This window comes from Phocoena sinus, chromosome 2 (genome assembly GCF_008692025.1).
Source record: "Phocoena sinus isolate mPhoSin1 chromosome 2, mPhoSin1.pri, whole genome shotgun sequence".
NCBI lineage: Eukaryota > Metazoa > Chordata > Mammalia > Artiodactyla > Phocoenidae > Phocoena > Phocoena sinus.
This window is the reverse complement of record NC_045764.1, coordinates 90,698,070-90,721,794: the sequence shown is the minus strand read 5'-3', so window position 1 is coordinate 90,721,794 and position 23,725 is coordinate 90,698,070. Positions and strand designations below refer to the sequence as shown.

General features: G+C 41.4%; 2 protein-coding genes across 11 annotated transcripts in view; one reads left to right on the top strand and one right to left on the bottom strand.

Annotated features, from left to right (window-relative positions):
• Positions 1 to 273: 273 nt before the first annotated feature.
• Positions 274 to 13,806, bottom strand: MFAP1 (microfibril associated protein 1). The gene is made up of 9 exons (XM_032624435.1): positions 13,555 to 13,806; positions 9,349 to 9,568; positions 8,071 to 8,200; positions 7,373 to 7,560; positions 6,742 to 6,850; positions 6,479 to 6,639; positions 4,282 to 4,441; positions 1,092 to 1,181; positions 274 to 995 (listed from the first exon to the last, which is right to left on the bottom strand). The coding sequence occupies exons 1-9, from the start codon at positions 13,631 to 13,633 to the stop codon at positions 813 to 815; spliced, it is 1,320 nt and encodes a 439-aa protein (XP_032480326.1). The 5' UTR covers positions 13,634 to 13,806; the 3' UTR covers positions 274 to 812.
• A 30-nt stretch (positions 13,807 to 13,836) lies between these two features.
• WDR76 (WD repeat domain 76) overlaps positions 13,837 to 23,725 on the top strand; it is a 72,605-nt gene continuing 62,716 nt past the window's right edge. For 2 of the 10 annotated variants that reach the window (XM_032622043.1, XM_032622041.1), the window contains exons 1-3: positions 13,860 to 13,991; positions 15,368 to 15,778; positions 16,621 to 17,031. In XM_032622043.1, coding sequence (XP_032477934.1) covers positions 15,722 to 15,778; positions 16,621 to 17,031 — 468 coding nt within the window. In that variant the 5' untranslated portion in view covers positions 13,860 to 13,991; positions 15,368 to 15,721. Of the gene's footprint in view, positions 14,007 to 15,367; positions 16,407 to 16,620; positions 17,032 to 23,725 lie in introns of those variants that run through there. The other 8 variants (XM_032622039.1, XM_032622042.1, XM_032622048.1 and 5 more) reach the window with 8 other exon arrangements.

The following is a 23,725-nucleotide window of genomic DNA, read 5'->3' as shown; positions in this document are numbered from 1 at the left end:
CACAGCACTATGCCCTCGATATATGAGCTGGGCAAGAAGATACCAGTATGCTACATGGATTCCTCATTTCATGTGTCCTGTTTTGTTCTATACAGCTACAGTTTAGACATCAAGGACAACCACGTACACATTTGCTCATGGAATAAATCTAGGTGCCACTTACAGTACAGCCTGTCTAGCATCTGTGCTGGTTTCTGAGATCAAAGGGATGATTAAAATGTGAAACATAATTTGCCTGACAATTCCCTGCTGTCTTTTTAGTTAATAGGTAGATACTTGTCAGCCTGCACATTTTATTTCTGGTATGCTAAAAAACCTCTTGGTGTATGATTCTTTTATTTCTTGACACACACACACACACATAAATGGATCAAAAAGTAATGTTCATCTAGAAAAATTTACCTCAAGAATGCAAAACAGGTTTCAATGAGCTTAGATTTCCTGTATGGTAGAAGTAATGCATTGTCCGCTTACATGCCCATCCATTTTTCTAACCCAAGCTAAGGGCTGGAAAAAGAAACCTGGAACAGTCCCAAGTGAATATGGGAAGCCAGAGCAATAATGAAGTTGAAGATTTCTCAGAAACAGTCCTAAGTGGGGAGCCTCTAATCCTACCTGGACAGTGCTTTTCTGCAGGTTTCTCAGCATGAGTCCAAACCTCACAAAGCACCTCAAAGACTAGGTTTGCCCAGTGTCACAAGTATGGCAGTAGGCTCAGCAGGCTGGATATAGGGGCCATGTAAATAGTAGTAAAAACAATCAAGGACCAGATGCTGAGATTTCCCCTTGTGTCCCATAGTTGGAAGAATAAGTTAAGTAGTTTTCCGCTTCTTGGCAGATGGCCGCTCAAATACATCTCGTACCCCAGCTGCCTTTTGTTTAAAGAACTTTGTGTTCTGGGCACTCTCTTGGCCCCATGCTGAGTCAAAGGAGGTGGTGTCTTGATCCACGAGGTGGGTGTACTTGGTACGACCAGAGCGTCCAAAGTTCTTGACCTGTTAGGACAGATGATGAGTTATACCACCAGACATATCATGTCAGAGCCCTCAATACGTTACTTTTCTCTCTCATGTCATTAAGGTACCCCATACCTGCATGACTTTGGGAAGAATGGTTTTGTTGAAATGATCCTCCAGGGTAGGTGCGCTGAAATCTCTCTTGTATACTTCTTCATCCTCATCCTGTAGAAAAGAGTCTTATCAATCTTGTGGTTTTATTTCTCATATATTCAAACTACATTTTATTTTAGGGATCATTTTTTAAAACCATTTAACTTTATTATTTTAATTCATTTTTTTTGGCCGTGCTGTGCTGCATGTGGGATCTTAGTTCCCTGACCAGGGATCGAACCCGTGCCCCCTGCAGTGGAAGCGCAGAGTCGTAACCGCTGGACCACCAGGGAAGTCCCTCAAACTACAAATTTATTAAATTTTACAACAAGGGATAAAAAGAAAGCAGAGGGTATTGAACCTATTGAACCAAGAGCTTACATCTAGTTGAGGAGATGATAATCTTTTTTTCCCTTGTGTTATCTTTTTCCTTCCTAAGTATAGACATTTCCTGAAGGTTGGCTGTATTCTTCTCTGCACTCAACATGTTCATTCACTCACATGATTTCAACTTCGTACAGGCCTCTCAAATCTCCAATCCTGATTCTTCTACTGCCCAATACACATCTTAGCTTGGGTATTCTGGGATTTCAAACTCACATCTAAAGTGAAAACTGTATCCCTAACCTTTCCAAATCAGCCTCTTCCTGACTTAACTTCTGTTAATAGGACCAACATTCTCTCAATTACCTGGATTCTCATTACCTGGGTTATTATAGCTTTTCCCTGCAATCAATCTTACACATTTCATGGGATTAATGTTTCTAGAACACAACTCTCATTATACCTCTGTCCTGCTCAAAAACCTTCAATGGTTCTCTATTAAATAAGCACAGTTCCTCTGTGTAGTAGTCAAGGCCAAATGCTGTGTAGCCTTAATCTACTCCTTTGCCTTTACAGATGATACTTTTTGCCTCCATTTCTTGTTCCTTTACATGGAATGTCTTCCTACCCCCCTGAATGTCAGGAAGCCTATACATTTTTTTTTTTAAATTTATTTATTCATTTATTTATTTTTGGCTGTGTTGGGTCTTCGTTTCTGTGGGAGGGCTTTCTCTAGTTGTGGCAAGCGGGGGCCACTCTTCATCGCGGTGCGCGGGCCTCTCACTGTCGCGGCCTCTCTTGCTGCGGAGCACAGGCTCCAGACGCGCAGAGCTCAGTATTTGTAGCTCACGGGCCCAGCTGCTCCGTGGCACGTGGGATCTTCCCAGACCAGGGCTTGAACCCGTGTCCCCTGAATTGGCAGGCAGACTCTCAACCACTGCGCCACCAGGGAAGCCCTACATCTTAATTTTTTTAAAAAAAAGATCTATTTATTTATTTGGCCGCACTGGGTCTTAGTTGCGGCACGTGGGATCTTCCTTGCAGCGCGTGGGATCCTTAGTTGCGGCATGCAGGATCTTTTTTTTCTTTTAGTTGCAGCATGCGGGATCTAGTTCCCTAACCAGGGGTCAAACCTGAGCCCCCTGCATTGGGAGCGTGGAGCCTTAGCCACTGGACCACCAGGGAAGTTCCAGGAAGTCTATATATCTTAAATGTCACCTCCTTGATGTTACCCTTTTCAATCTTCTACCACATATAACACCTCTCTCTTCAGAAGTCCCTTAGTACTTTCACTGTTCCTTATGTTACAGTAGATATTTGCCTTAGCTCTATTATTAGATTGTAAGCCTTCTGAGGGCAAGGATTATACAACCTGTAGCTGTGCTTAACAGTAGTACCCTTCATACAGTAAACGCTCAAAAGGTTTACTTAATGAACTGTATAAAATAACTATAGAGAATAGTTTCAAATCAACATATAAGTAAGACTATAATGTTATGATACAGATCATAAACATATGTGCTGAAAGAATTAAAATAGTACCATTTTAGTTAAGGAAAGTTTCATGGAAGAGCTGAGTCCTTTAACCAAACATACTTTTGGAGTAATCTTTTTCCCTTCAGCTATAGAAACGCCAATTTAAAGGTAGGACAATTAAACAGTTTTCTGAAACCAACTTTTCTCCTTGTTAGAGTCTGAGAGTCCCTCATTTAATCTCAGAAGCCATTTCAACTTCACTCTCCTTGTCCAGATGAGAAGAGTTGATATTTGAGTATGTGCACCAAAAGACTCACATAAACCTTTCCTTATGTGTCACAGTCAGCAATGCACTGCTTCCTTAAGGAGCTTGATTATTAAAGCTGCTGAAATGCTTAAGCAATGATATTTTATGACTTTGAAGCAGTATAAGAACTAATTCATAATCTCCACTGATATCTCCACTCATATCTTGAAAGCCACATGGGCTGGAAAACTACATAATAAGCAAACATTTCCTGCTGAGCAGACAGACTGAAACTGATTATGGAGGGAGAGGAGTAAGGAATCCTCCAGTGAAGTTTTAAAAATTTTCTACCGTGAAAGGCAGGAATTAGGGGCAGTAGGGATATTTAAGGTTTGCTATACAGCATTTGAAAAAGCTAGTCTAGTTTTTGATAAAAACTTCTTTAACATCAGGAAATAGTTTGACAAACCACATGCTATTAGAGTAATAAATGTAACCAGTTCTCCCATTCCCTTTCCTGCTATCTCTCTATTAAGGAATTATCACTAGTGCTAACCCAAATAATTTGGAAGAAGTCCTTTTCACTTTATACAGGGTTAACAGACTGATATTTTGACTTTGGTTTTTATATGAAGAAAAAAGATGATGGCATTACACATAATGGTTAGATAATTAACAATTTTTTTGGTTAGACTTAGTCACTTTCTGTCAGCTCAGAATGAAGTAAATTAAACTTATGCCACCCAAACATGAATTAATGTAAAGCTCTTTGCAGAGCCTGGTTTTCTCATAACCAAAATTTCTCACTCAGCTATGGATAATGATATCTAAGTGATTTGGGGAACCCAAACGGTCTAGTATCTATATAGATCACTCTGTATTTCAGTTCCTCAATTCTTCTATTACATCATTTCCTCCTTCTGAGAGCTGGGGCCAAAAGAGAACAGTTGCTGCTACATCTAAAATCCTGTTGCCAATGCTTTCCTCTATTTGGTGTTGTATTCTTCAGAGGCAAAAAGCAAATGAGAAAGTTGACCACTGGCAAGTGGAAGTAACATCCCAGGACCAGGGAAATGGGGAGTTATTCCTACTGCCCCATTTTCCCATTCTCTTTTCACTTCTTACCATGAAGAAGGCACCCCGGTGATAATACTTCTGTAAGAACTTATATTTGCCCTTAACAGCTTTGTTGGTAATGACTTTGCCATTTGCCCGAAGCTCAGCTCGCCTCTCTTCCTCAGTCAGGTTTCGCATGCGTTCAATTTCTGCTTTCTCCTTTTCAAGCCTGTCCAGAGAACAAAACTATTTATTAGTATCATTTTAGCTTCAGAAAGACCCAGTTATCTGAATATGACACAGTCCCAGCTCCTTTCAACCATCATTCATCTTCATCAATTCTAGTTATTACCTGTTAGGAATCAAGATCGGGAGCTCAATAAATAAGAGGGTGATAGAGTCTTCATTATGCTTGCAAGACCAGGTTTTGCAAACTTTTGAAAGTTGATTCTAGCCTTTCTGAGGTTTAGACATACTACCACTGCTTGATTTTTTTTTTTTTTTTTTTTTTTTTTAAATTTATTTTATTTATTTATTTATTTTTGGCTGCATTGGGTCTTCGTTGCTGCGCACGGACTTTCTCTAGTTGCGGCGAGCGGGGGCTACTCTTCTTTGCGGTGCGCAGGCTTCTCATTGCTGTGGCTTCTCTTGTTGCTGGAGCGCAGGCTCTAGGCTCCCGAGCTTCACTCATTGTGGCATGAGGGCTCAGTAGTTGTGGCGCACGGGCGTAGTTGCTCCGCGGCATGTGGAATCTTCCCGGACCAGGGCTTGAACCCGTGTCCCCTGCATTGGCAGGCGGATTCTCAACCACTGCGCCACCAGGGAAGTCCGCTTGATTTTATAACATTACTAATTCTCCTTCCCTAAAAAGCCTTCTTAGTTAAAAAAAAATCAAAAATTTAAAATGACTCTGGGGGCTTCCCTGGTGGCACAGTGGTTAAGAATCTGCCTGCCAATGCAGGGGACACGGGCTCGAGCCCTGGTCCGGGAAGATACCATATGCCGCGGAGCAGCTAAGCTCGTGTGCCACAACTACTGAGCCTGCGCTCTAGAGCCCGTGTGCCACAACTACTGAAGCCCGGGTGCCTAGAGCCCGTGCTCTGCAACAAGAAAAGCTATCGCAATGAGAAGCCCATGCACCGCAACAAAGAGTAGCCCCCGCTTGCCACAACTAGAGAAAGCCCATGTGCAGCAACGAAAACCCAACACAGCCAAAAATAAATAAATAAATTTATATGTTAAAAAACAAATAACTCTGTATAAGAGTTTACTGGTATTTCTTTAGTAATGTGCTTATATGTCACAAACCAAGGATCACCCTCATTAATTAAACTGCATGACTTTAACCCTTTTTTTGGGGTGGAGAGTCATAGATTCCTTTTCTTCAAAAAATGCAAATAAACACATAATTTTTCATACAATGTTAAAGGGTACATGGACTCCTTGACGCCCAGGAAAAAAACCTTAGAAACTTCAGGCTGAGGACAGAGTCTTCTATTGAGGATTATAATCTGGGATTACCCTCTCTCATTCCTATCAATTTTTTTTTTTTTTTCTTTTTTTTTCCTATCAATTTTTAGGAATGGGTGATGCAGCTCAGAAATGATTCTGCTCTATCACAGTGTTTGTGGTAGATTATTTAAATGCCACAAATTCTTCCCCTCACAGTATGCATGTCCCTTTGCAGAAATGATATGTGAGCTTCAAAAGACCTTGCCACCTTCCACCTTTGCCCTCTTAGAATGCTGCCCTGAGACCATTATGTAAGGAAACTAGTCTAGCCTACTCAAGAAGAAGTGAGGCATCGTAACTGACAGAGCCAACTACCAGACACATGAGTGAAGCCCAGTCAATCTTCCAGCTGGACGCAACTGCATAAGAGAACCCAGGTGAAATCAGCAGAGGAACTGCATAGCCAACCTCCAAAATTATGAGAAATAATTGTTTCAAGTCACTTACTTTTGGGTTGGGTTGTTATGCAACAACAGATAACTGATTACAGTGAGTAACTTGTGTGTGTCTACTAGGAAACTACTAAAGGGAGTATCAGCTGGCACTCTATTGTGGAGAAACATGGACAAAATGCGTTTCTTTTCCCTGATTTTATTGTAAAAGCCACATTCCAATGTATGGGGAACCCACCCAGTTGCAGGAACCCTAAAGGAAGCTAGAATGGAACTCATAGTAGGTGTGGAGCCTCAGAGCTACCCTACTAGGAACCTGTCCCACCAGTGGTATTTAACTCAAGGCCCATCCTATTACTCACGCTTCTCGATCTTCTCTGTCCCTCTTGATTCTCTTTAGCTCCCGAACTTTCCACGCCTCATATTCCTCCTCGTCATTTTCATCGTCAGTATTGAGCGCATCCAGTGCAGCCAGGGACCGCTTGTTCTCCTCCAGCTCTTTCTTGGTCTCCTCTTCTACAATCTGGATAGGGAGAACAGTTCAACTGTTGGATTTCCTTATTCTCCTCAGACAGACCTAAGCACACAACTCCTTGCATTCAATCCTCACAGCTACCTCCAGTACCTTGAGTGTGTACTTGCGCCTCTCCTCAGCCATGCGTTTGGCCTCCTGTTCCAGCTCCTTCTGTTTCAATGCTTCAGCCTCACGTTCCTGAACCGTTACCCGGTCCTTCCTGCAGCACAGAGGTCCTGTTAATTACCCAAAGCCCTTAGAGTGGAGGTCTCTGTTCCCCTAAATTAAGTCCCATCCAAACCAGACAAAGCCCAACAATCTCTGGCTCTATTATTTGCAAAGAGCCCAAAATGGGAGTCATTCCTGGTTTTCAGAGCATCAAAATTCCATTCATCTTTGAGAATTGCCTGAATAGCAAGAAATCTGCTGGACTCTAGGATTTCTAGCCATTAGGAAAGGAATAGGAATTTGCTCTTCAAGCTTGATTTTGTGTTTAAAAGAATATAACACCTTGGCAGGTATGTTTTCTTTAAGTGGAAAAGAAGATGTGAAAACAAACTCAGTCTCCCTGCTAACAAGATATTCCTCAGCAAATACCCTGCCGAGTTGGGGCACTGGGCAGAAGACTTTTCCTTGGTGCTTACATTTCAGAAGAGCAGGAGAGGGAAAAGAGGCTTCCATCTTCAGACCTGGAAAGCAGTAATTATTTCCAGGATTCAGGCCTGATTTATGAGATACTTACTTCCGAATGAAAACTGGCTTAAGGCGAGGCTCCATCTCATCTTCACTGTCTGTGTACTCTTCATACTCAGACTCTGATTCTGACTCCTCCCCAGAACGTCCCTCATCTTCCACCTCCATGACTTCCAGCTCTTCATTTTTTCTCTCCTGCGCTCGTTGACGCATCATGCCACGGCGCCGTTCTATTTCCTGTCAAGTTACATGTCCAAGCCAGTCAGCTAATTGGCCTGTGCTCTGAGATGTCTTTTTATTTTAACCTTATCAAGCTCAACAAATTCTGATATGAGTAAATGCAACTTAGTACCATTCTATTTCTTTTTTTTTAACATCTTTATTACAGTATAATTGATTTACAATGATGTGTTAGTTTCTGCTTTATAACAAAGTGAATTAGTTATACATATGTCCCCATATCTCTTCCCTCTTGCATCTCCCTCCCTCCCACCATCCCTATCCCACCCCTCTAGATGGTCACAAAGCACCGAGCTGATCTCCCTGTGCTACGCGGCTGCTTCCCACTAGCTATCTATTTTATGTTTACTACCATTCTATTTCAATCCTATCCCCAATAAGCAGGGAACACTGGATCAGACTTCTGCCAAAAGCAGATATCTTGCGCCTTTAAGGCCTCATCAAAGGAGCACAAGCCCTAACTTTTTCTTGTATCCAGAAAGAACTTCCCACTTTCCAAAATTATACCTCATCATCAATCTCTTCCTCTTCTTCTTCACTGCTATCTTCTCGTTCCATGCGCCAAGCATCTCCTTCCACTTCGGAGTCACTTTCTCCAACCACTTCAGGTTCCACTATTTTCCGATGTCGAGCCAATCTGAAAGACAGTGTCCAAGTGTAACACCAACCTCACAAAAACGAAGGGACATCAACCACATTTCCTTAGTCACAGAGCACCTGGACATTATGTTTGCTTTTATTAGTACTGAAGTCTTGAGATGAGGAAACTAAGGGGCAGATTAAAGAAACTAACTCAAAGTGTTAGAACAAATAGTCAAGTTGGACCCAAAACATTACATGTATGCTGAGGCACCCTGGAGCACTGCAACAAACATAGATGGGTGCACTGGGATATATTTTAAAGCTCAAGGTAGTTCACAATTTCAACAGTAGATCACACTATGTTTCCTTTCAATGATATATCTTAGTAAAACTGGGATTTTTGGGCTGCTGTGATAAAAAGCAAGTACTGCATGAAATCAATATGCAACAGGAAATGAGTGACAGTGCCAATGTGACTCTAAGGTTTGAGAAGTTGTCAGTGCCCAAGAGACACACAAACCCCAGTAGTAAGTAACTGTGGTTATGTAAAAACGAAATAAAAATGTTTTTTCTTTTATACATATTATATTTTTCAAGTGGCTAAGCTGCTAGGACATAAATATTTATTAAATCATTTGGATCTAACTACTTAATAAAATAAACAGAATTGTTTGGGCCCAGGGCTCTGTGAAAAAACTCCTTTAGACAATATGAACTGTGAAAATTTGGGGCCTCTGGCCTCCTCTGTAAGGTAATGTCTCAGTCAATACACAATACACAAAACCCCTCATTGGGAGCCTCCCTTTTCGACATCAGTCCCTTTTTCCTACTTCATCAGTGTCATTTCTCCTCATTGGCCTTTAGAATAAATGCATGGATAAAATCAAATTTCTCAAATTTTATAAAACATCTTTGTGCTAAAAAGACTCCTCAACAAACCAACCAACCGTCTGTGTTTTCCATCACCTTAATGAGTTATTTTCCTAACCCCACTGTGCCTGTTGGCTCACTTGTAAAAATGGGGATAACAGTACCTACCTCATAAGGTTATTATGTGGATTACAAGAATTAGTAAATGTAATATACCTGGAACAGTGCCTGGCACATAGTAAGTACTATTCAAGTATTAGCTATTACTGCTGTTGTTCCTATTAATTAACCTGTAGGGGTTCAGGTCCAGGGAAACATAACCCTAGTCATTACCTCTCCTCCACATCTTCACTAATACGGTTCTGCAAACGCCGCAGCCGAGGGTCGCTAGATGAATCCTCCTCCTGTTCCTCAGGCTCTGCTTCTTGTTCTTTGGCTTTCTTAATGAACTGAAACTCTTCATCCTCCTCATCTGAGGACTCCATAGGGGCATAGTCTGGCCTCTTTCCCGACACATAACGTTTTACCTTCACTTTTTCCATCGAAATCTCACCTGGGTGAGAAAAATAACTTATGTTTCAGTAGCCTCTTTCCCAATGTCCTTCAACCCTTGGCCTTTCCAGGTAGAGCCCTGTATTCCTGGCAAACCAGAGTCCAAGCAGGAGAAGAAGAGAGCCATTACCCAACCATCTATTCATCTAATGCTGTTTTCCTACAAAGGCCAAGTCACGCGAAGGCATTCTTTTGAACACCAACACTAATGATAATGAGGCTTAGCTTGGGTACAATGAAGTGGAGGAAGGCGGGCAGTGAAACAATAGAAAAAGTCCCCCCAAATAGGGAGACTACCTCCAACACAAATTCATGCTATTCCACCTCAACTATGTGCTTAAGCGAATTATTTGTAATAGTGCCCAGCACACAGTAAGGATGACTTAAGTGGGAATATAAAATTAAAATACTGTTCATTCTTTTAGTTTGAGACTTTTCCGTGGCAGCCTTTATAAATTACCATATAACGCCGTCTTCTAATCTTTATTTCTACCTTCTTTTCTTTTAGCTTATGTGCTATCAAACCTGCAAGAGTAGATTATCTGTCTTTTACAAATACCAACAATTCCAGTGAACAGAAAATCAGTGAAAACTAACCAACATATTTTATAAGATGAATATAACCCTGATAACCAAACTGTACAATTCAAGGGAAAATTTTAGGTGGATTTCACTTATGAACATATACAAAAATACTAAATAACATAATAGCAAATGTATTCAGGCAATGTAAAAACTAACCAAAAAACCCCTCTAAGCTATAGTGACATAACAGGATTTAGCCCAGGACTACAAGCATGGCTTAACCTTAGAAAATTAACAGGGAAAAAAGTAATGTACTATTTAAAGTTTATATATTTATGGGACTTCCCTGGTGGTCCAGTGGTAAAGAATCCACCTTCCAATGCAGGGGATGCGGGTTCAATCCCTGACTGGGGAACTGAGATCCCACATGCCACAGGGCAACTAAGCCCACACACCACAACTATTGAGCTCGCGTGCCTCAACAAGAGAGCCCACATTTCGCAACTAAGACCCGACGCAGCCAAAAACATAAATAAAATTAAAAAATTAAAAAAATAAATATTAAAAAAAGAATGAGAGGGCTTCCCTGGTGGCGCAGTGGTTGAGAGTCCGCCTGCCGATGCAGGGGACACGGGTTTGTGCCCCGGTCCGGGAAGATCCCACATGCCGCGGAGCGGCTGGGACCGTGAGCCATGGCCGCTGAGCCTGCGCGTCCGGAGCCTGTGCTCCGCAACGGAAGAGGCCACAACAGTGAGAGGCCCGCGTACCGGAAAAAAAAAAACAAACAATGAGAAATCACAACAAAATAAAAATTAAAAAAATAAAGTTTATACATTTAAAGTGACATAATCTAACAATAGATACAGCAAACATTATATTTAATGATGAAACATTAGAAGCATTCCTTTAAAAAACAGTGGGCATCATTAGGTTGTCCCTATCATATCTTCTAATCAACGTTATATTATGGTTTTAATTAGAGCAATAAGAAAAGGAGATAAAAGGTAAGAACTGAAAAGGAAGAAACTGCCACAATTTACAGACTATATGATTACTTATGTAGAAAATACAAGATAACCAACAGATAAGCTAAAAAAAATTCAAGAAGAATGCTGGATAAACGTTAGATAAAAAAATAAATGTGCCTGTACGTTGGCTACCTATAATTAGATAATACAGTTAAAAAATACTATTTACAATAGCAACTAATCTGTAAGATACTAAGGAATAAATCAACAAATGATGTAGGCCTTTAGGAGGAAAAATATAATTGTATTTAAAGATATAAAAGATCAAAATAAATGGAGGAATATATCATGTTCAAGGATGAGAAGTTGGCAACTGTGCCCGAGTTGATCGATAAATGTGTGATCTATAATTTTAATGCAATTTCATTAAAAGCTGTTCTCAGGCGATTTTAAAATCATATGGAAGAACAGGAGGTCAAAAAGAGCCAAGACAATTCTGAAGAACAAGGTGAGGTAAAAGACTTTAACAGACACCTCAGCAAAGAAGATATAAAGATGGCAAATAAGCATGTGAAAAGATGTTCCACATATATGTCAGGGAAATGCAAATTAAAAAAAACAATGAGGGGCTTCCCTGGTGGCGCAGTGGTTGAGAGTCCGCCTGCCGATGCAGGGGACGCGGGTTCGTGCCCCGGTCTGGGAGGATCCCACATGCCGCGGAGCGGCTGGGCCCGTGAGCCATGGCCGCTGAGCCTGTGCGTCCGGAGCCTGTCCTCCGCAACGGGAGAGGCCACAACAGTGAGAGGCCCGCGTAACGCATAAAAAAAAAATAAAAAAATAAAAAAATAAAAAAAAAAAAAAATAAAAAAAAAACAATGAGATACCACTACACACATATTAGGCTGGCTAAGATCCAGAGTTCTGACAATACCAAATGCTGTTGAGAATGTGGAGCAACAGGAACTCTAATTTATTGCTGGTGGGAATGCAAAATGGCACAACCACTTTGGAAGATAGTTTGATGGTTTCCTACAAAACTAAGCATACTCTTACCGTATGATTCAGCAATCATACTCCTTGGTATTTACCCAAAGGAGTTGAAAACTTATGTCCACACAAAAACCTGCACACAGATATTTACTGCAGCTTTGTTCGTAACTGCAAAAACTTGTAAGCAACCAAGATGTCCTTTACTAGGTGAATGTGTAAATAGACCGTGGCACATCCAGATGATGGAATATTACTCAGCAATTTAAAAAAAAAGAGCTATCAAGCCATGAAAAGATACGAAGTAACCTTAAATGCATAGTAAAAATACTGTGTGATACCATAATGATGGATAAATGTCCCTACACATTTGTCCAAATCTACAGAATGTACAACACCAGAGTGAACCTTAATGTAAACTACCGACTTTGGGTGATAATGATGTGTCAATGTAGGTTCACCCTACCCTAGAGAAATTCTTACACAAGTGCACTAAAGAGACATGTTTAAGCACTGTTTGTAACAGGAGAAAAAGTAACAAAACAACACTGTCCCTCAGCAGGGAGCAAACTGTGGTTTAATTATATAATGGAACTCATAAACAGTTAAAATGAATGAATAAGATCTTCATGTATTCAAAGAATACGTCTCAAAAAACATGTTGAGTCAAAAAAAAAAAAGGCAGGTTGCACAAGAATAGGTACCGTATATTTTTTAAAAAAAGAACTGACATTAGTTTTCAAATACTTTACTGAAAAAACTCTAACTTTCAGTCTGACTTCCCAAACAGGTAGTTTTCCTTCATCCATCTGCACCCATCCTTTAAAGATCAAGTTAAATACCCCAATCTGAAGCGATTATTCCTTCTCTGCCCTCCCTAAGCACTTCGTTTGTATCACCTATGTGACAGGTATTATAGGTGCAAAAGACCATACAGCTGCTTAGAATGTGCCTCTTTTTGCATGTCTCACATCTAGTAGACTATGAGTTCCTTACACCACTGTCTTACACCATTTTGTATTCAATTTAACAAATACAGGCACTGCGTTGGTTCAAGGGATAAAAAGTTTAATAAGACAGAGTTCCTGCCTCAAGGAGGTTATGAGCTTATGATGCAGTAGAGGGAAATGGACATGTAATTAACAACGATAAGAGTTACAGAAGCATCAAAAACAGACTATGGATAACAAAAGAGGGATTGTATCCCACACAACCCCTTGCAAACAGCTGGCATTCACTATATTTATTAGTCTAACTTATTGGTGGAGGCCAAGGCAACAGGGTGCTTGCTGTAGGAGAGCACACAGGCTCTAGTAACAGGATGAGACGGAAGTAGCTTTTGTTTCCCCTAAGTAACGCGACTGGATGCGAGTTTGATAGGGAAAGTCGAAGAAATAGGGGGCAAGATCGTAAGGGTCGCTGGGGTTGAGGTGGTGGGCCCGGGGTAGGTTTGGAATATGCTGGGGAAAGAGGTAAGATCCGACTGGAAAGCCTCTCAGCACAGTACCTTTCTCATTGCGAACCGGGACGGCCCCAGCCGTAGACTGAATGGGCGGCTGTTTCATGAGTGAGCTTGGGACCGACATCTTGACGGCAGCGGCAGTGACTCCCCAAACTTGACTGATGCCAAACTGAACAGAACAGAACAACGTCAACGAACTGAAAAAACCTCTTCCACTTAGGCCACTGTACACGGCTGCGCCACTGATAGAGACACCACTTCCGGCTGAGCTAGAAAAACCGGAAATATGCGACCAGAGGATTGTGGGATTGTGGAGGACGTCTGGGCGCCTACGGCTAGAACGTCGAGTCTGTTACTGCGCATGTTCATAGGCCGCCCTGGCCTCCTCAGTTTCGCAGTATTTGGACGCGCTTTCTGGCGGGAATTTGCTTCCGCTGGGCTTTGCTGTTGAGACCCTGCGGCGAGGAAAGGCTGAATGAAAGGTTTCGCTCGTTAGGGTTGGTTTGAAGCCAAGGAAAATCGGGTAGTGAGGGATAAGAAACTGAGGAGATAGTGAAGGGCGGTTTGTCCAGATTGTTGAAAGCTCAGAGTTAGCGTTTAATCGGAATAGAAATCCTGTTAATAGCACCTGATTAGCTCAGTTGATGAGGCTGAGCGGGTTGTGGTGAGGTATTTTTTGGTCACGTGAGGGCAAGTGGCAAGAAAAAAAAATCCCCCAGGCGGCTTAGAACAGTGCCTGAAATCCGAACACTCTTAGGCTTTACAGTTCTTTCCGTTTCTGGAGACTGCCTATTAAAACATATTCCTGGCTGAAATGTTTGCATATAAAAGTCCATAAGTAATTATAAAGCACCGCGCTTAGCTTTCTCTAAGGAGTATGGAATATTGTTGAAAGGCTTGTTTCCTCCAGGAACTTGAATTTCATTTAGTAAGTCTTCTAGGGCTTATAGAAGAGTAACTGAAATAATCCCAATTTACTAGTTGGGTTGTGTTAAAAAACATAGGCTAATTGGTAGTCAGAACACTGTCACTGTAGAAAGGGTTTTATAACTGCTGTGGTGGGGAGAGAAGGGACAGCTTGAGCAAAGTCTTGAAGTCCAGAAATAACATGGTATATATCAGACACCATGAAAAGTTTGATTTTATCAGTAATTTTTGAGTCAAGGAGTGTGCAAGTTCCTGAAGGGCTTTAAAGGTGCTGTTAATAGGATTAGTTCTCAAATTATTTCACCTGTATCCTAAAATTGGGCCTCAGCTGGGAGAAGAAATAAAATTGGGCAAGTCTCGATCAAGGAACAGTGGATAACTCAAGTAACCAACCAAGGGAGCAGTTTTGAGCTATAAAGAAAAGGACTGTAAAAGAGTAGATAGAAATTTGTTATAAATTCATCAGCTCCAAAACTATGCTATCCAGAGGGAGTAAATCTGTTGGGAAGGCAATTGTTTCTGCTCGCGGCAACCCAGAAAATAGGAAAAAAAAAAGTTTAATATGGCAGTGACTATAAGAAATACAGTGCCCTGAAATCTTATTTATGATGCTTTGTGACACAAAAGTTATTTAAAACATTTCCCCAGTCTTTGGGCTTTGTAAGGTCGTCACTAAATCTTAGTTAACTGGTGGGCGAAGTTTAAACCAACTTAGTTAACTGGTGGGTGAAGTTTAAACCAGCTGAAGTTATCAGCTCTTAAAAAAAAAAAAAAGCTTCTATTCCCAGGAAGAAAATACGGTGGCCATTGGGCATAATTTTCTGGTGGTGGGATTACAAGGAACTAGGGGCTGAGGTAAAGGCTGCATATATATTGATTTCATTGCCTCTCTATTTCATATGGTATTTAAGTGCTCCTGAATCTTTTCCAGGTTCACGTTGCTAGGCAAGGTGGTTTTTCCTTAGGAGAGGCGCAGGTGTTTTTCAAAGTGAGATACTGGCATCAGCAGTATCAAAATCACCGGGATCCAAGGTAAAAATGTTGATTCGGTCCCTTCTATTCCCTGAGGAATTTGAGTTTGTGGTGAGGCTGGCAACCTTGCCTCTTTAAGAGACTAATGTAACGCCCAGTGCTCTCTCCCCCTCCCACCGGCTGGGATTGGAACCCTCCTGCGCCGCCCTGGCCTCCTCCGCCCCGGACCCCTCCCCACCCCTCCCACCTCCTCCCATCCCCGCCTCCCGCCGCAATCTTGGCGGGAAGACGCAAGCTGCTAAGCGGAGGGAGGATGTCTGGGTCGCGCGCAGAGGCCGAAGAGAAGGTGGGCTCCAGACAGCGACTCCAGGTGAATGGGAGAAAAGGCTTGTCCCTTTCGGGTGTGTTCCTGCCTCAGTCTTCGTGAGGGGTGTGCCGGGCATAGGCCGAGGAGGATGGGAGGACTTGCCACCCGGCACCTCCTGACTCTAAAACTTTCCTGCTCCCTGGGGCATCTCTCAGTTTAACGGGTTTTTGGGGGTGTTGCTTTAAAACATAAGCGGGGATGCCTGTCCTGGTTTTCCTCTGGAAAGTAGACCTTCAGCATTGAGGAAGATGTTTATCAATAACCCCCAAAATAGTGTCTGGCTGGGATCCGGAAGCCTGCATTTGCTTTTGCAGTCGTTATGGTCAGTTTCCCACTCTTGAAATAATTCCAGTTACTCAGTCTCCAAATTACAGTTACAAATTGTCGTCATTTTTTTTTTTGCGGTACGCGGGCCTCTCACTGTTGTGGCCTCTCCCGCTGCGGAGCACAGGCTTCGGACGCGGAGGCTCAGCGGCCATGGCGCACGGGCCCAGCCGCTCCGCGGCATGTGGGATCCTCCCGGACCGGGGCACGAACCCGTATCCCCTGCATCGGCAGGCGGACTCCCAACCACTGCGCCACCAGGGAAGCCCCTGTCGTCATTTTTATTATTGGTCTGGCCGACTCATGGGTAAGAAATGTGTCCAGTATAATAAATAATTCTATTCAGGTTAATGAATTAGGTATCTAGATTTTGGAGGGAAAAAGGTTTCCTTACAGGCTATCAGTTTGGCTTTGTGTTGTCATTATGAAATAGGAATTAGATTTATTTATGCAGATCTGTAAGAAAAGGCTTAAAACCTGGAATTTTAATACTCTCTGTTTTCCTTTATTGACCTGAATAGGTGAATGAATATAAGGAAAACCAAAACATCGCTTATGTGTCTCTGAGACCAGTACAGACTACAGTTTTAGGAAAAACAGCTAAGGTGTATCTTGTTCCCTTTTCACTCAGTAGCTACAAGCCAGATCAACTTAAGCACTCCAAATCCCTATTAGATAAGAATTCTAACAATGAAGTGGCATGTAAGAAATGTAAGAAGGCTGAAATAAAGAAAACTTGCAGAAGGATTTTAACCCCAAAGATGGAAGCCACATCTTCCAAGGCAGAATCCAGTCTGCAAAAATCATCCTTAGATGTTCATGCTGAAAGTAACAAGTGGCAATACAAGAGCACTTCAGATACAGTGATTCTCAGTGCTGATACAGAAAGCAGCCAGGATGGAGACAGTGATGAAGGTACCACACCAGGCATGGTAAGAATTTAATTACTAGCTTATTCAAATTTTTCGTATTTAAAAATATGTTTTTAAGTTCTGATAAGCTAAGGTTATCAAGGGTCTCATTAGCTCAAACAGATTATTTTGTCATCTAATTTATGTTTAACTGAAATTTTATTCTTTAAATGTATAACATAACTTCCTTGGGTTAATTTTACTCTTGGTTTCGATTTGTGAAAGAGGGGATTGACTTAATCTTCACTCTGCTTCCCTTTTTCTTCCTCTCAGCTTATTGCATTTATTTTTGAGCTTACTTCTACTTTATGGTGTCATGCTCACCTTTACATATTTATGCACAGTGTACCAGAAGAAGCTGAGTTGTGGGACATAGAGCATTTGAATGACTCCATGTCAGGGTAGGAAAATCACCATTAATTGATTGCATTCATGTGCTGAATATTTCCTTTAATTATGTAAAGGAGACAAGTGATGGAGTAGAGAAGATACGTGAGAAACACTAATTCTATTTAAAATAATAGTTCCATCAGTTTAAGGAATTAAGCATCTAATTCTTTTGGCTTCTATTGCCTGTCGGGAGTGTTGTACTTCATTTAAAGTGACAAATTTTATGCAAGACAAGGTAAAACCCTACCACATGATGAAAAGTTGATGGAACTAGAACAGAAAATGATGGTAGGGAAAGGGAGATGGGATAATTGAAGTGGTGTTGTAATGAACTAGGACCTGTGGTGGGACAGGGTGGGCTAAGTCATAAATGCGTTGGACTGGGGGTTGGAAGCCTGGGTTTTAGTCATGGCCGCTTCTAAGAAACCTTGTACCTTTAAGCAGATCACTTCTACTGTGAGGAAATTGGATAAGATTGGTGGTTCTCAAACTTTAGCCTATATCAGAATTACCTGGGAGGCTTGTTAAAACTCCTGTGCAGGGCTCCACCACCAGTTTCTGATTCAGAAGTTTTGAAGTGGGTATAGAATTTGCATGTCTAAAATGGCTTCCTAGAGACAATGGTCCAGGACTGCACTTTGAGAGCCAGTGGATTTGATTTTCTCTTTGGCGTCTTAAACTGTAAGATTCTGAGTATATGAGGCTAATATAAAACAGATTTTATTTTATTTTATTTATTTATTTATTTTTGCGGTACGCAGGCCTCTCACTGCTGTGGCCTCTCCCACTGCGGAGCACAGGCTCCGGACGCGCAGGCTCAGCGGCCATGGCTCACGGGCCCAGTCGCTCCGCGGCACGTGGGATCTTCCCAGACCGGGCACGAACCCGCGTCCCCTGCGTCGGCAAGCAGACTCCCAACCACTGCGCCACCAGGGAAGCCCTAAAACAGATTTTATTTTGATGTAAGGTGAACAGGGTCAGAAATTAGAGCATGAGGTAGGACTGGAGATAGAGTCATAAATGCTCAGCATATATTTTCTTAGGACAAGCTGAAAGAGCTCACATCTTTTTTTTAAAAAAAATAAATTTATTTATCATTTATTTTTGGCAGCATTGGGTCTTTGCTGATGCGCGCGGCCCCTCTGCAGCTGTGGTGAGCAGGGGCCCCTCCTCGTTGTGGTACGCTGGCCTCTCACTGCGGTGGTTTCTCCCGTTGTGGAGCACGGGCTCTAGGTGCTCGGGCTTCAGTAGTTAGTTGTGCCTCGCCGGCTCCAGAGCACAGGCCCAGCAGCCGTGATGCACGGGCCCAGCTGCTCTGCGGCATGTGGGATATTCCCGGACCAGGGCTCGAACCCATGTCCCCTGCATTGGCAGTTGGATTCTTAACCACTGTACCACAAGGGAAGCCCGAGCTCACATCTTTTATAGAACATTTCATTCTTTTGTTCTCTTCCCTTTCGATAATTATCTTTTTGGGGTAAAATGGTTAAGGCTTTGTGGTACCATGCTTTAGGAAAAGTATTTAGTTTATAAGCTTATTTGTGCTCAGGTGAAGGGTGGCTTCTGTCACATCAAAGACAAGTGCCTGTAAGTCTAGAATTTTATTCTCCTTTTCTGCGAAGTTCGCTAAATTTCATCTCTCAGTCCTTCTATTAAATATTTTAATGTCATGGAGCATTTCTGAACAGTTTTAAAAAAATTTGAGAAAATTTTACACTTACAGAAGAGCTGCAAAAATAGTAAAGACAATTCTCCTATATCTTTCACCCGTCTTCAGTTTTTGTTAATATCATACATAGCATAGAATTTTTATCGAACTAAGAAATTAACCTTGGTACAGTGCTGTTAACTAACGTACAGAATTTATTAGGATTTCACCAGTTTTCCAACTAATATCCTTTTCCTCTTCCAGTATCCAGTCCAGGATCATACAATGGATTTAGTTGTCATGTCTCTGTAGATCTGGAAACAGTTTCTCAATCTTTCATGACCTTGACACTTTTGAATAGTGCTGGGCAGTTATTTTGTATAATTTCCCTCAATTTGGGTTTATCTGCTGTTTTCTCATGATTAGAGTAAGATTTTGCATTTTGGGGAAGCATACCACAGAAATGAAAGTGCCCTCCTCAGTGCATCATATCAGGGTGTACGTGATGTTGGTATTTTACTGGTGATGTTGACCTTGATCATTTAGCTAAGGTGGTGTCTGCCAGGATTCTCTAATGTAAACTTACTATTTTTCCCTTTGTAATTACTAAATACTTTGAGGAAGATACTTTAAGACTATGTGAGTATCTGGTTTCTGTCATCAAGCATATATTTATTTTTTTATTAAGATAGAATTCACATAACATAAAATTTGCTAAATTGTGTAATTCAGTGTTTTTTAGTATACATACTATACATACTAAACTATCCAATTTCAGATATTTTCATCACTCCAAAAAGAAACCACATACCTGTTAGCAGTGACTACAAACCCTATTCCTCCCTCCCTCAGCCCTGGAAACCACTAATCTACTTTCTGTCTATAGATTTGCCTGTTCTGGACATTTCATATAAATGGAATTATACAATATATGGCTTTTTTGGTCTGGCTTCACTTACCATGTTTTCATCATTCATTTGTGTAGCATGTATTGGTACTTATTCCTTTTTATGGCTGAATAATATTCCATTGTATGGATATACCACATTTTGTTTATGCATTCATCAGTTGATGGACATTTGGGTTGCTTTCACTTTTTTGCTCTTAAGAATAATGCTGCCATGAGCATTTATTTGTGAGATTTTGTGTGATGTTTTCCATTCTCTTGGTATATACCTTGGAGTAAAATTGCTGGGTCAGATGGTAACTGTGTTTAACTTTTTGAGGAATTGTCAAATTGTTTGCCAAAGTGACTGCACCAGTTTTACATAACCACTATGAAAAATCCAATTTCTCTATACCCTCAACAATACTTATTATTGTTTGTCTTTTTTAAAAATTAAAATTTTAAATTGAGGTAAAATACACAATGTATAATTTACCATCTTTACCGTTTTTAAGTGTACAGTTTAGTAGTGTTATGTACATTTACATAGATGTAAAACGAATGTCCAGAACTCTTCATCTTGCAAAACTGAAGCTCTATACCCATTAAATAACTCCCCATTCCCCATTCCCTTACCTCCTTTCAGCCTGTGAAAACTACCATTCTACTTTCTGTCTCTGTGAATTTGATTGTTATAAGTACCTCATATAAGTGGAATCATATAGTATTTGTCTTTTTGTGACTTATTTCACTTAACCTAATGTCCTTAATTGTTTGTTTGTTTGTTTTTTTGCGGTACGCAGGCCTCTCACTGTTGTGGCCTCTCCGGTCACGGAGCAGAGGCTCCGGACGCGCAGGCTCAGCGGCCATGGCTCACGGGCCCAGCGGCTCCGCGGCACGTGGGATCTTTCCAGACTGGGGCACGCACCCGCGTCCCCTGCATCGGCAGGCGGACTCTCAATCACTGTGCCACCAGGGAAGCCGTCCTTAATTGTTTTGATTATAGCCATACTAGTGGATGCGAAGTGGTATCTCATCGTGGTTTTTAAAATTAATTAATTAATTAATTTTTGGCTGTGTTGGGTCTTCGTTGCTGCACACGGGCTTTCTCTAGTTGCAGCGAGCGGGGGCTACTCTTCCTTGGGGTGCGTGGGCTTCTCACTGCAGTGGCTTCTCTTGTTGTGGATCACGGGCTCTAGGCGCAGGGGCTTCAGTAGTTGTGGCACATGGGCTCTAGAGCGCAGGCTCAGTAGTTGTGGTGCATGGGCTTAGTTGCTCTGTGGCATGTGGAATCTTATTGGACCAGGGCTCGAACCCATGTCCCCTGCACTGGCAGGCGGATCTTAACCACTGCGCCACCAGGGAAGTCTCCCCTCATTGTGTTTTTTTTTTTTTCGGTACGTGGGCCTCTCACTGTTGTGGCCTCTCCCGTCGCGGAGCACAGGCTCTGGATGGGCAGGCTCAGCGGCCATGGCTCACGGGCCCAGCCGTTCCGCGGCATGTGGGATCGTCCCGGACCGGGACACGAACCCGTGTCCCCTGCATCGGCAGGCAGACTCTCAACCACTGTGCCACCAGAGAAGCCCTATTTTTAGTTTTGTAAGGAACCTCCATACTCTTCTCCATAGTGGCTGTATCAATTTACATTCCCACCAACAGTGCAAGAGGGTTCCCTTTTCTCCACAACCTCTCTAGCATTTATTGTTTGTAGATTTTTTGATGATGGCCATTCTGACTGGTGTGAGGTGATACCTCATTGTAGTTTTGATTTGCATTTCTCTAATGATTACTGATGTTGAGCATTCTTTCATGTGTTTGTTGGCAATCTGTGTATCTTCTTTGGAGAAATGTCTATTTAGGTCTTCAGCCCATTTTTGGATTGGGTTGTTTTTTTTGATATTGAGGTGCATGAGCTGCTTGTATATTTTGGAGATTAATCCTTTGTCAGTTGCTTCATTTGCAAATACTTTCTCCCATTCTGAGGGTTGTCTTTTCGTCTTGTTTATGGTTTCCTTTGCAGTGCAAAAGTTTTTAAGTTTCATTAGGTCCCATTTGTTTATTTTTATTTCCATTTCTCTAGGAGGTGGGTCAAAAAGGATCTCGCTGTAATTTATGTCATAGAGTGTTCTGCCTTTGTTTTCCTCCAAGAGTTTGATAGTGTCTGGCCTTACATTTAGGTCTTTAATCCATTTTGAGTTTATTTTTGTGTATGGTATTAGGGAGTGTTCTAATTTCTTTCTTTTACATATAGCTGTCCAGTTTTCCCAGCACCGCTTATTGAAGAGGCTGTCTTTTCTCCATTGTATATTCTTGTCTCCTTTATCAAAAATAAGGTGACCATATGTGCATGGGTTTATCTCTGGGCTTTCTATCCTGTTGCATTGATCTATACTTCTGTTTTTGTGCCAGTACCATACTGTCTTGATTACTGTAGCTTTGTAGTATAGTCTGAAGTCCAGGAGCCTGATTCCTCCACCTCCATTTTTCTTTCTCAATTTGCTTTGGCTTTGGGGTCTTTTGTGCTTCCATACAAATTGTGATATTTTTTGTTCTAGTTCTGTGAAAAATGCCAGTGGTAGTTTGATAGGGATTGAACTGAATCTGTAGATTGCTCTGGGTAGTATAGTCATTTTCATAATATTGATTCTTCCAATCCAAGAGCATGGTATACATCTCCATCTATTTGTATCATCTTTAATTTCTTTCATCAGTGTCTTATAGTTTTCTGCATACAAGTCTTTTGTCTACTTAGGTAGGTTTATTCCTAGATATTTTATTTTTTTTTGTTGCACTGGTAAATGGGGGTGTTTCCTTAATTTCACTTTCAGATTTTTCATCATTAGTGTGTAGGAATTCAAGAGATTTCTGTGCGTTAATTTTGTATCCTGCTACTTTACCAAATTCATTGATTACCTCTAGTAGTTTTCTGGTAGCATCTTTTGGATTCTCTGTGTATAGTATCACGTCATCTGCAAACAGTGACAGTTTTACTTCTTCTTTACTGATTTGGATTCCTTTTATTTCTTTTTCTTCTCTGATTGCTGTGGCTAAAACTTCCAAAACTATGTTGAATAATAGTGGTGACAGTGGGCAACCTTGTTTTATTCTTGATCTTAGTGGAAATGGTTTCAGTTTTTCACCATTGAGGACAATGTTGGCTGTGGGTTTGTCATATATGGCCTTTATTATGTTGAGGTAAGTTCCCTCTGTGCCTACTTTCTGGAGGGTTTTTATCATAAATGGGTGTTGAATTTTGTTGTAAGCCTTTTCTGCAGCTATTGTGATCGTATGGTTTTTATTCTTCTATTTGTTATTATGGTGTATCACATCGATTGATTTGCGTATACTGAAGAATCCTTGCATTCCTGGGATAAACCCCACTTGATCATGGTGTATGATCCTTTTAATGTGCTGTTGGATTCTGTTTGCTAGTAGTTTGTTGAGGATTTTTGCATCTATGTTCATCAGTGATATTGGCCTGTAGTTTTCTTTCTTAATGACATCTTTGTCTGGTTTTGGCATCAGGGTGATGGTGGCCTTGTAGAATGAGTTTGGGAGTGTTCCTCCCTCTGCTATATTTTGGAACAGTTGGAGAAGGATAGGTGTTAGCTCTTCTCTAAATGTTTGATAGAATTCTCCTGTGAAGCCATCTAGTCCTGGGCTTTTGTTTCTTGGAAGGTTATGGGGATTCCGTTGTAGGTTATTTGTTGCTTTTCCCTTGTTGCTTTTAATATTTTTTCTTTGAATTTAATTTTTGTTAGTTTGATTAATGTGTGTCTTGGCATGTTTCT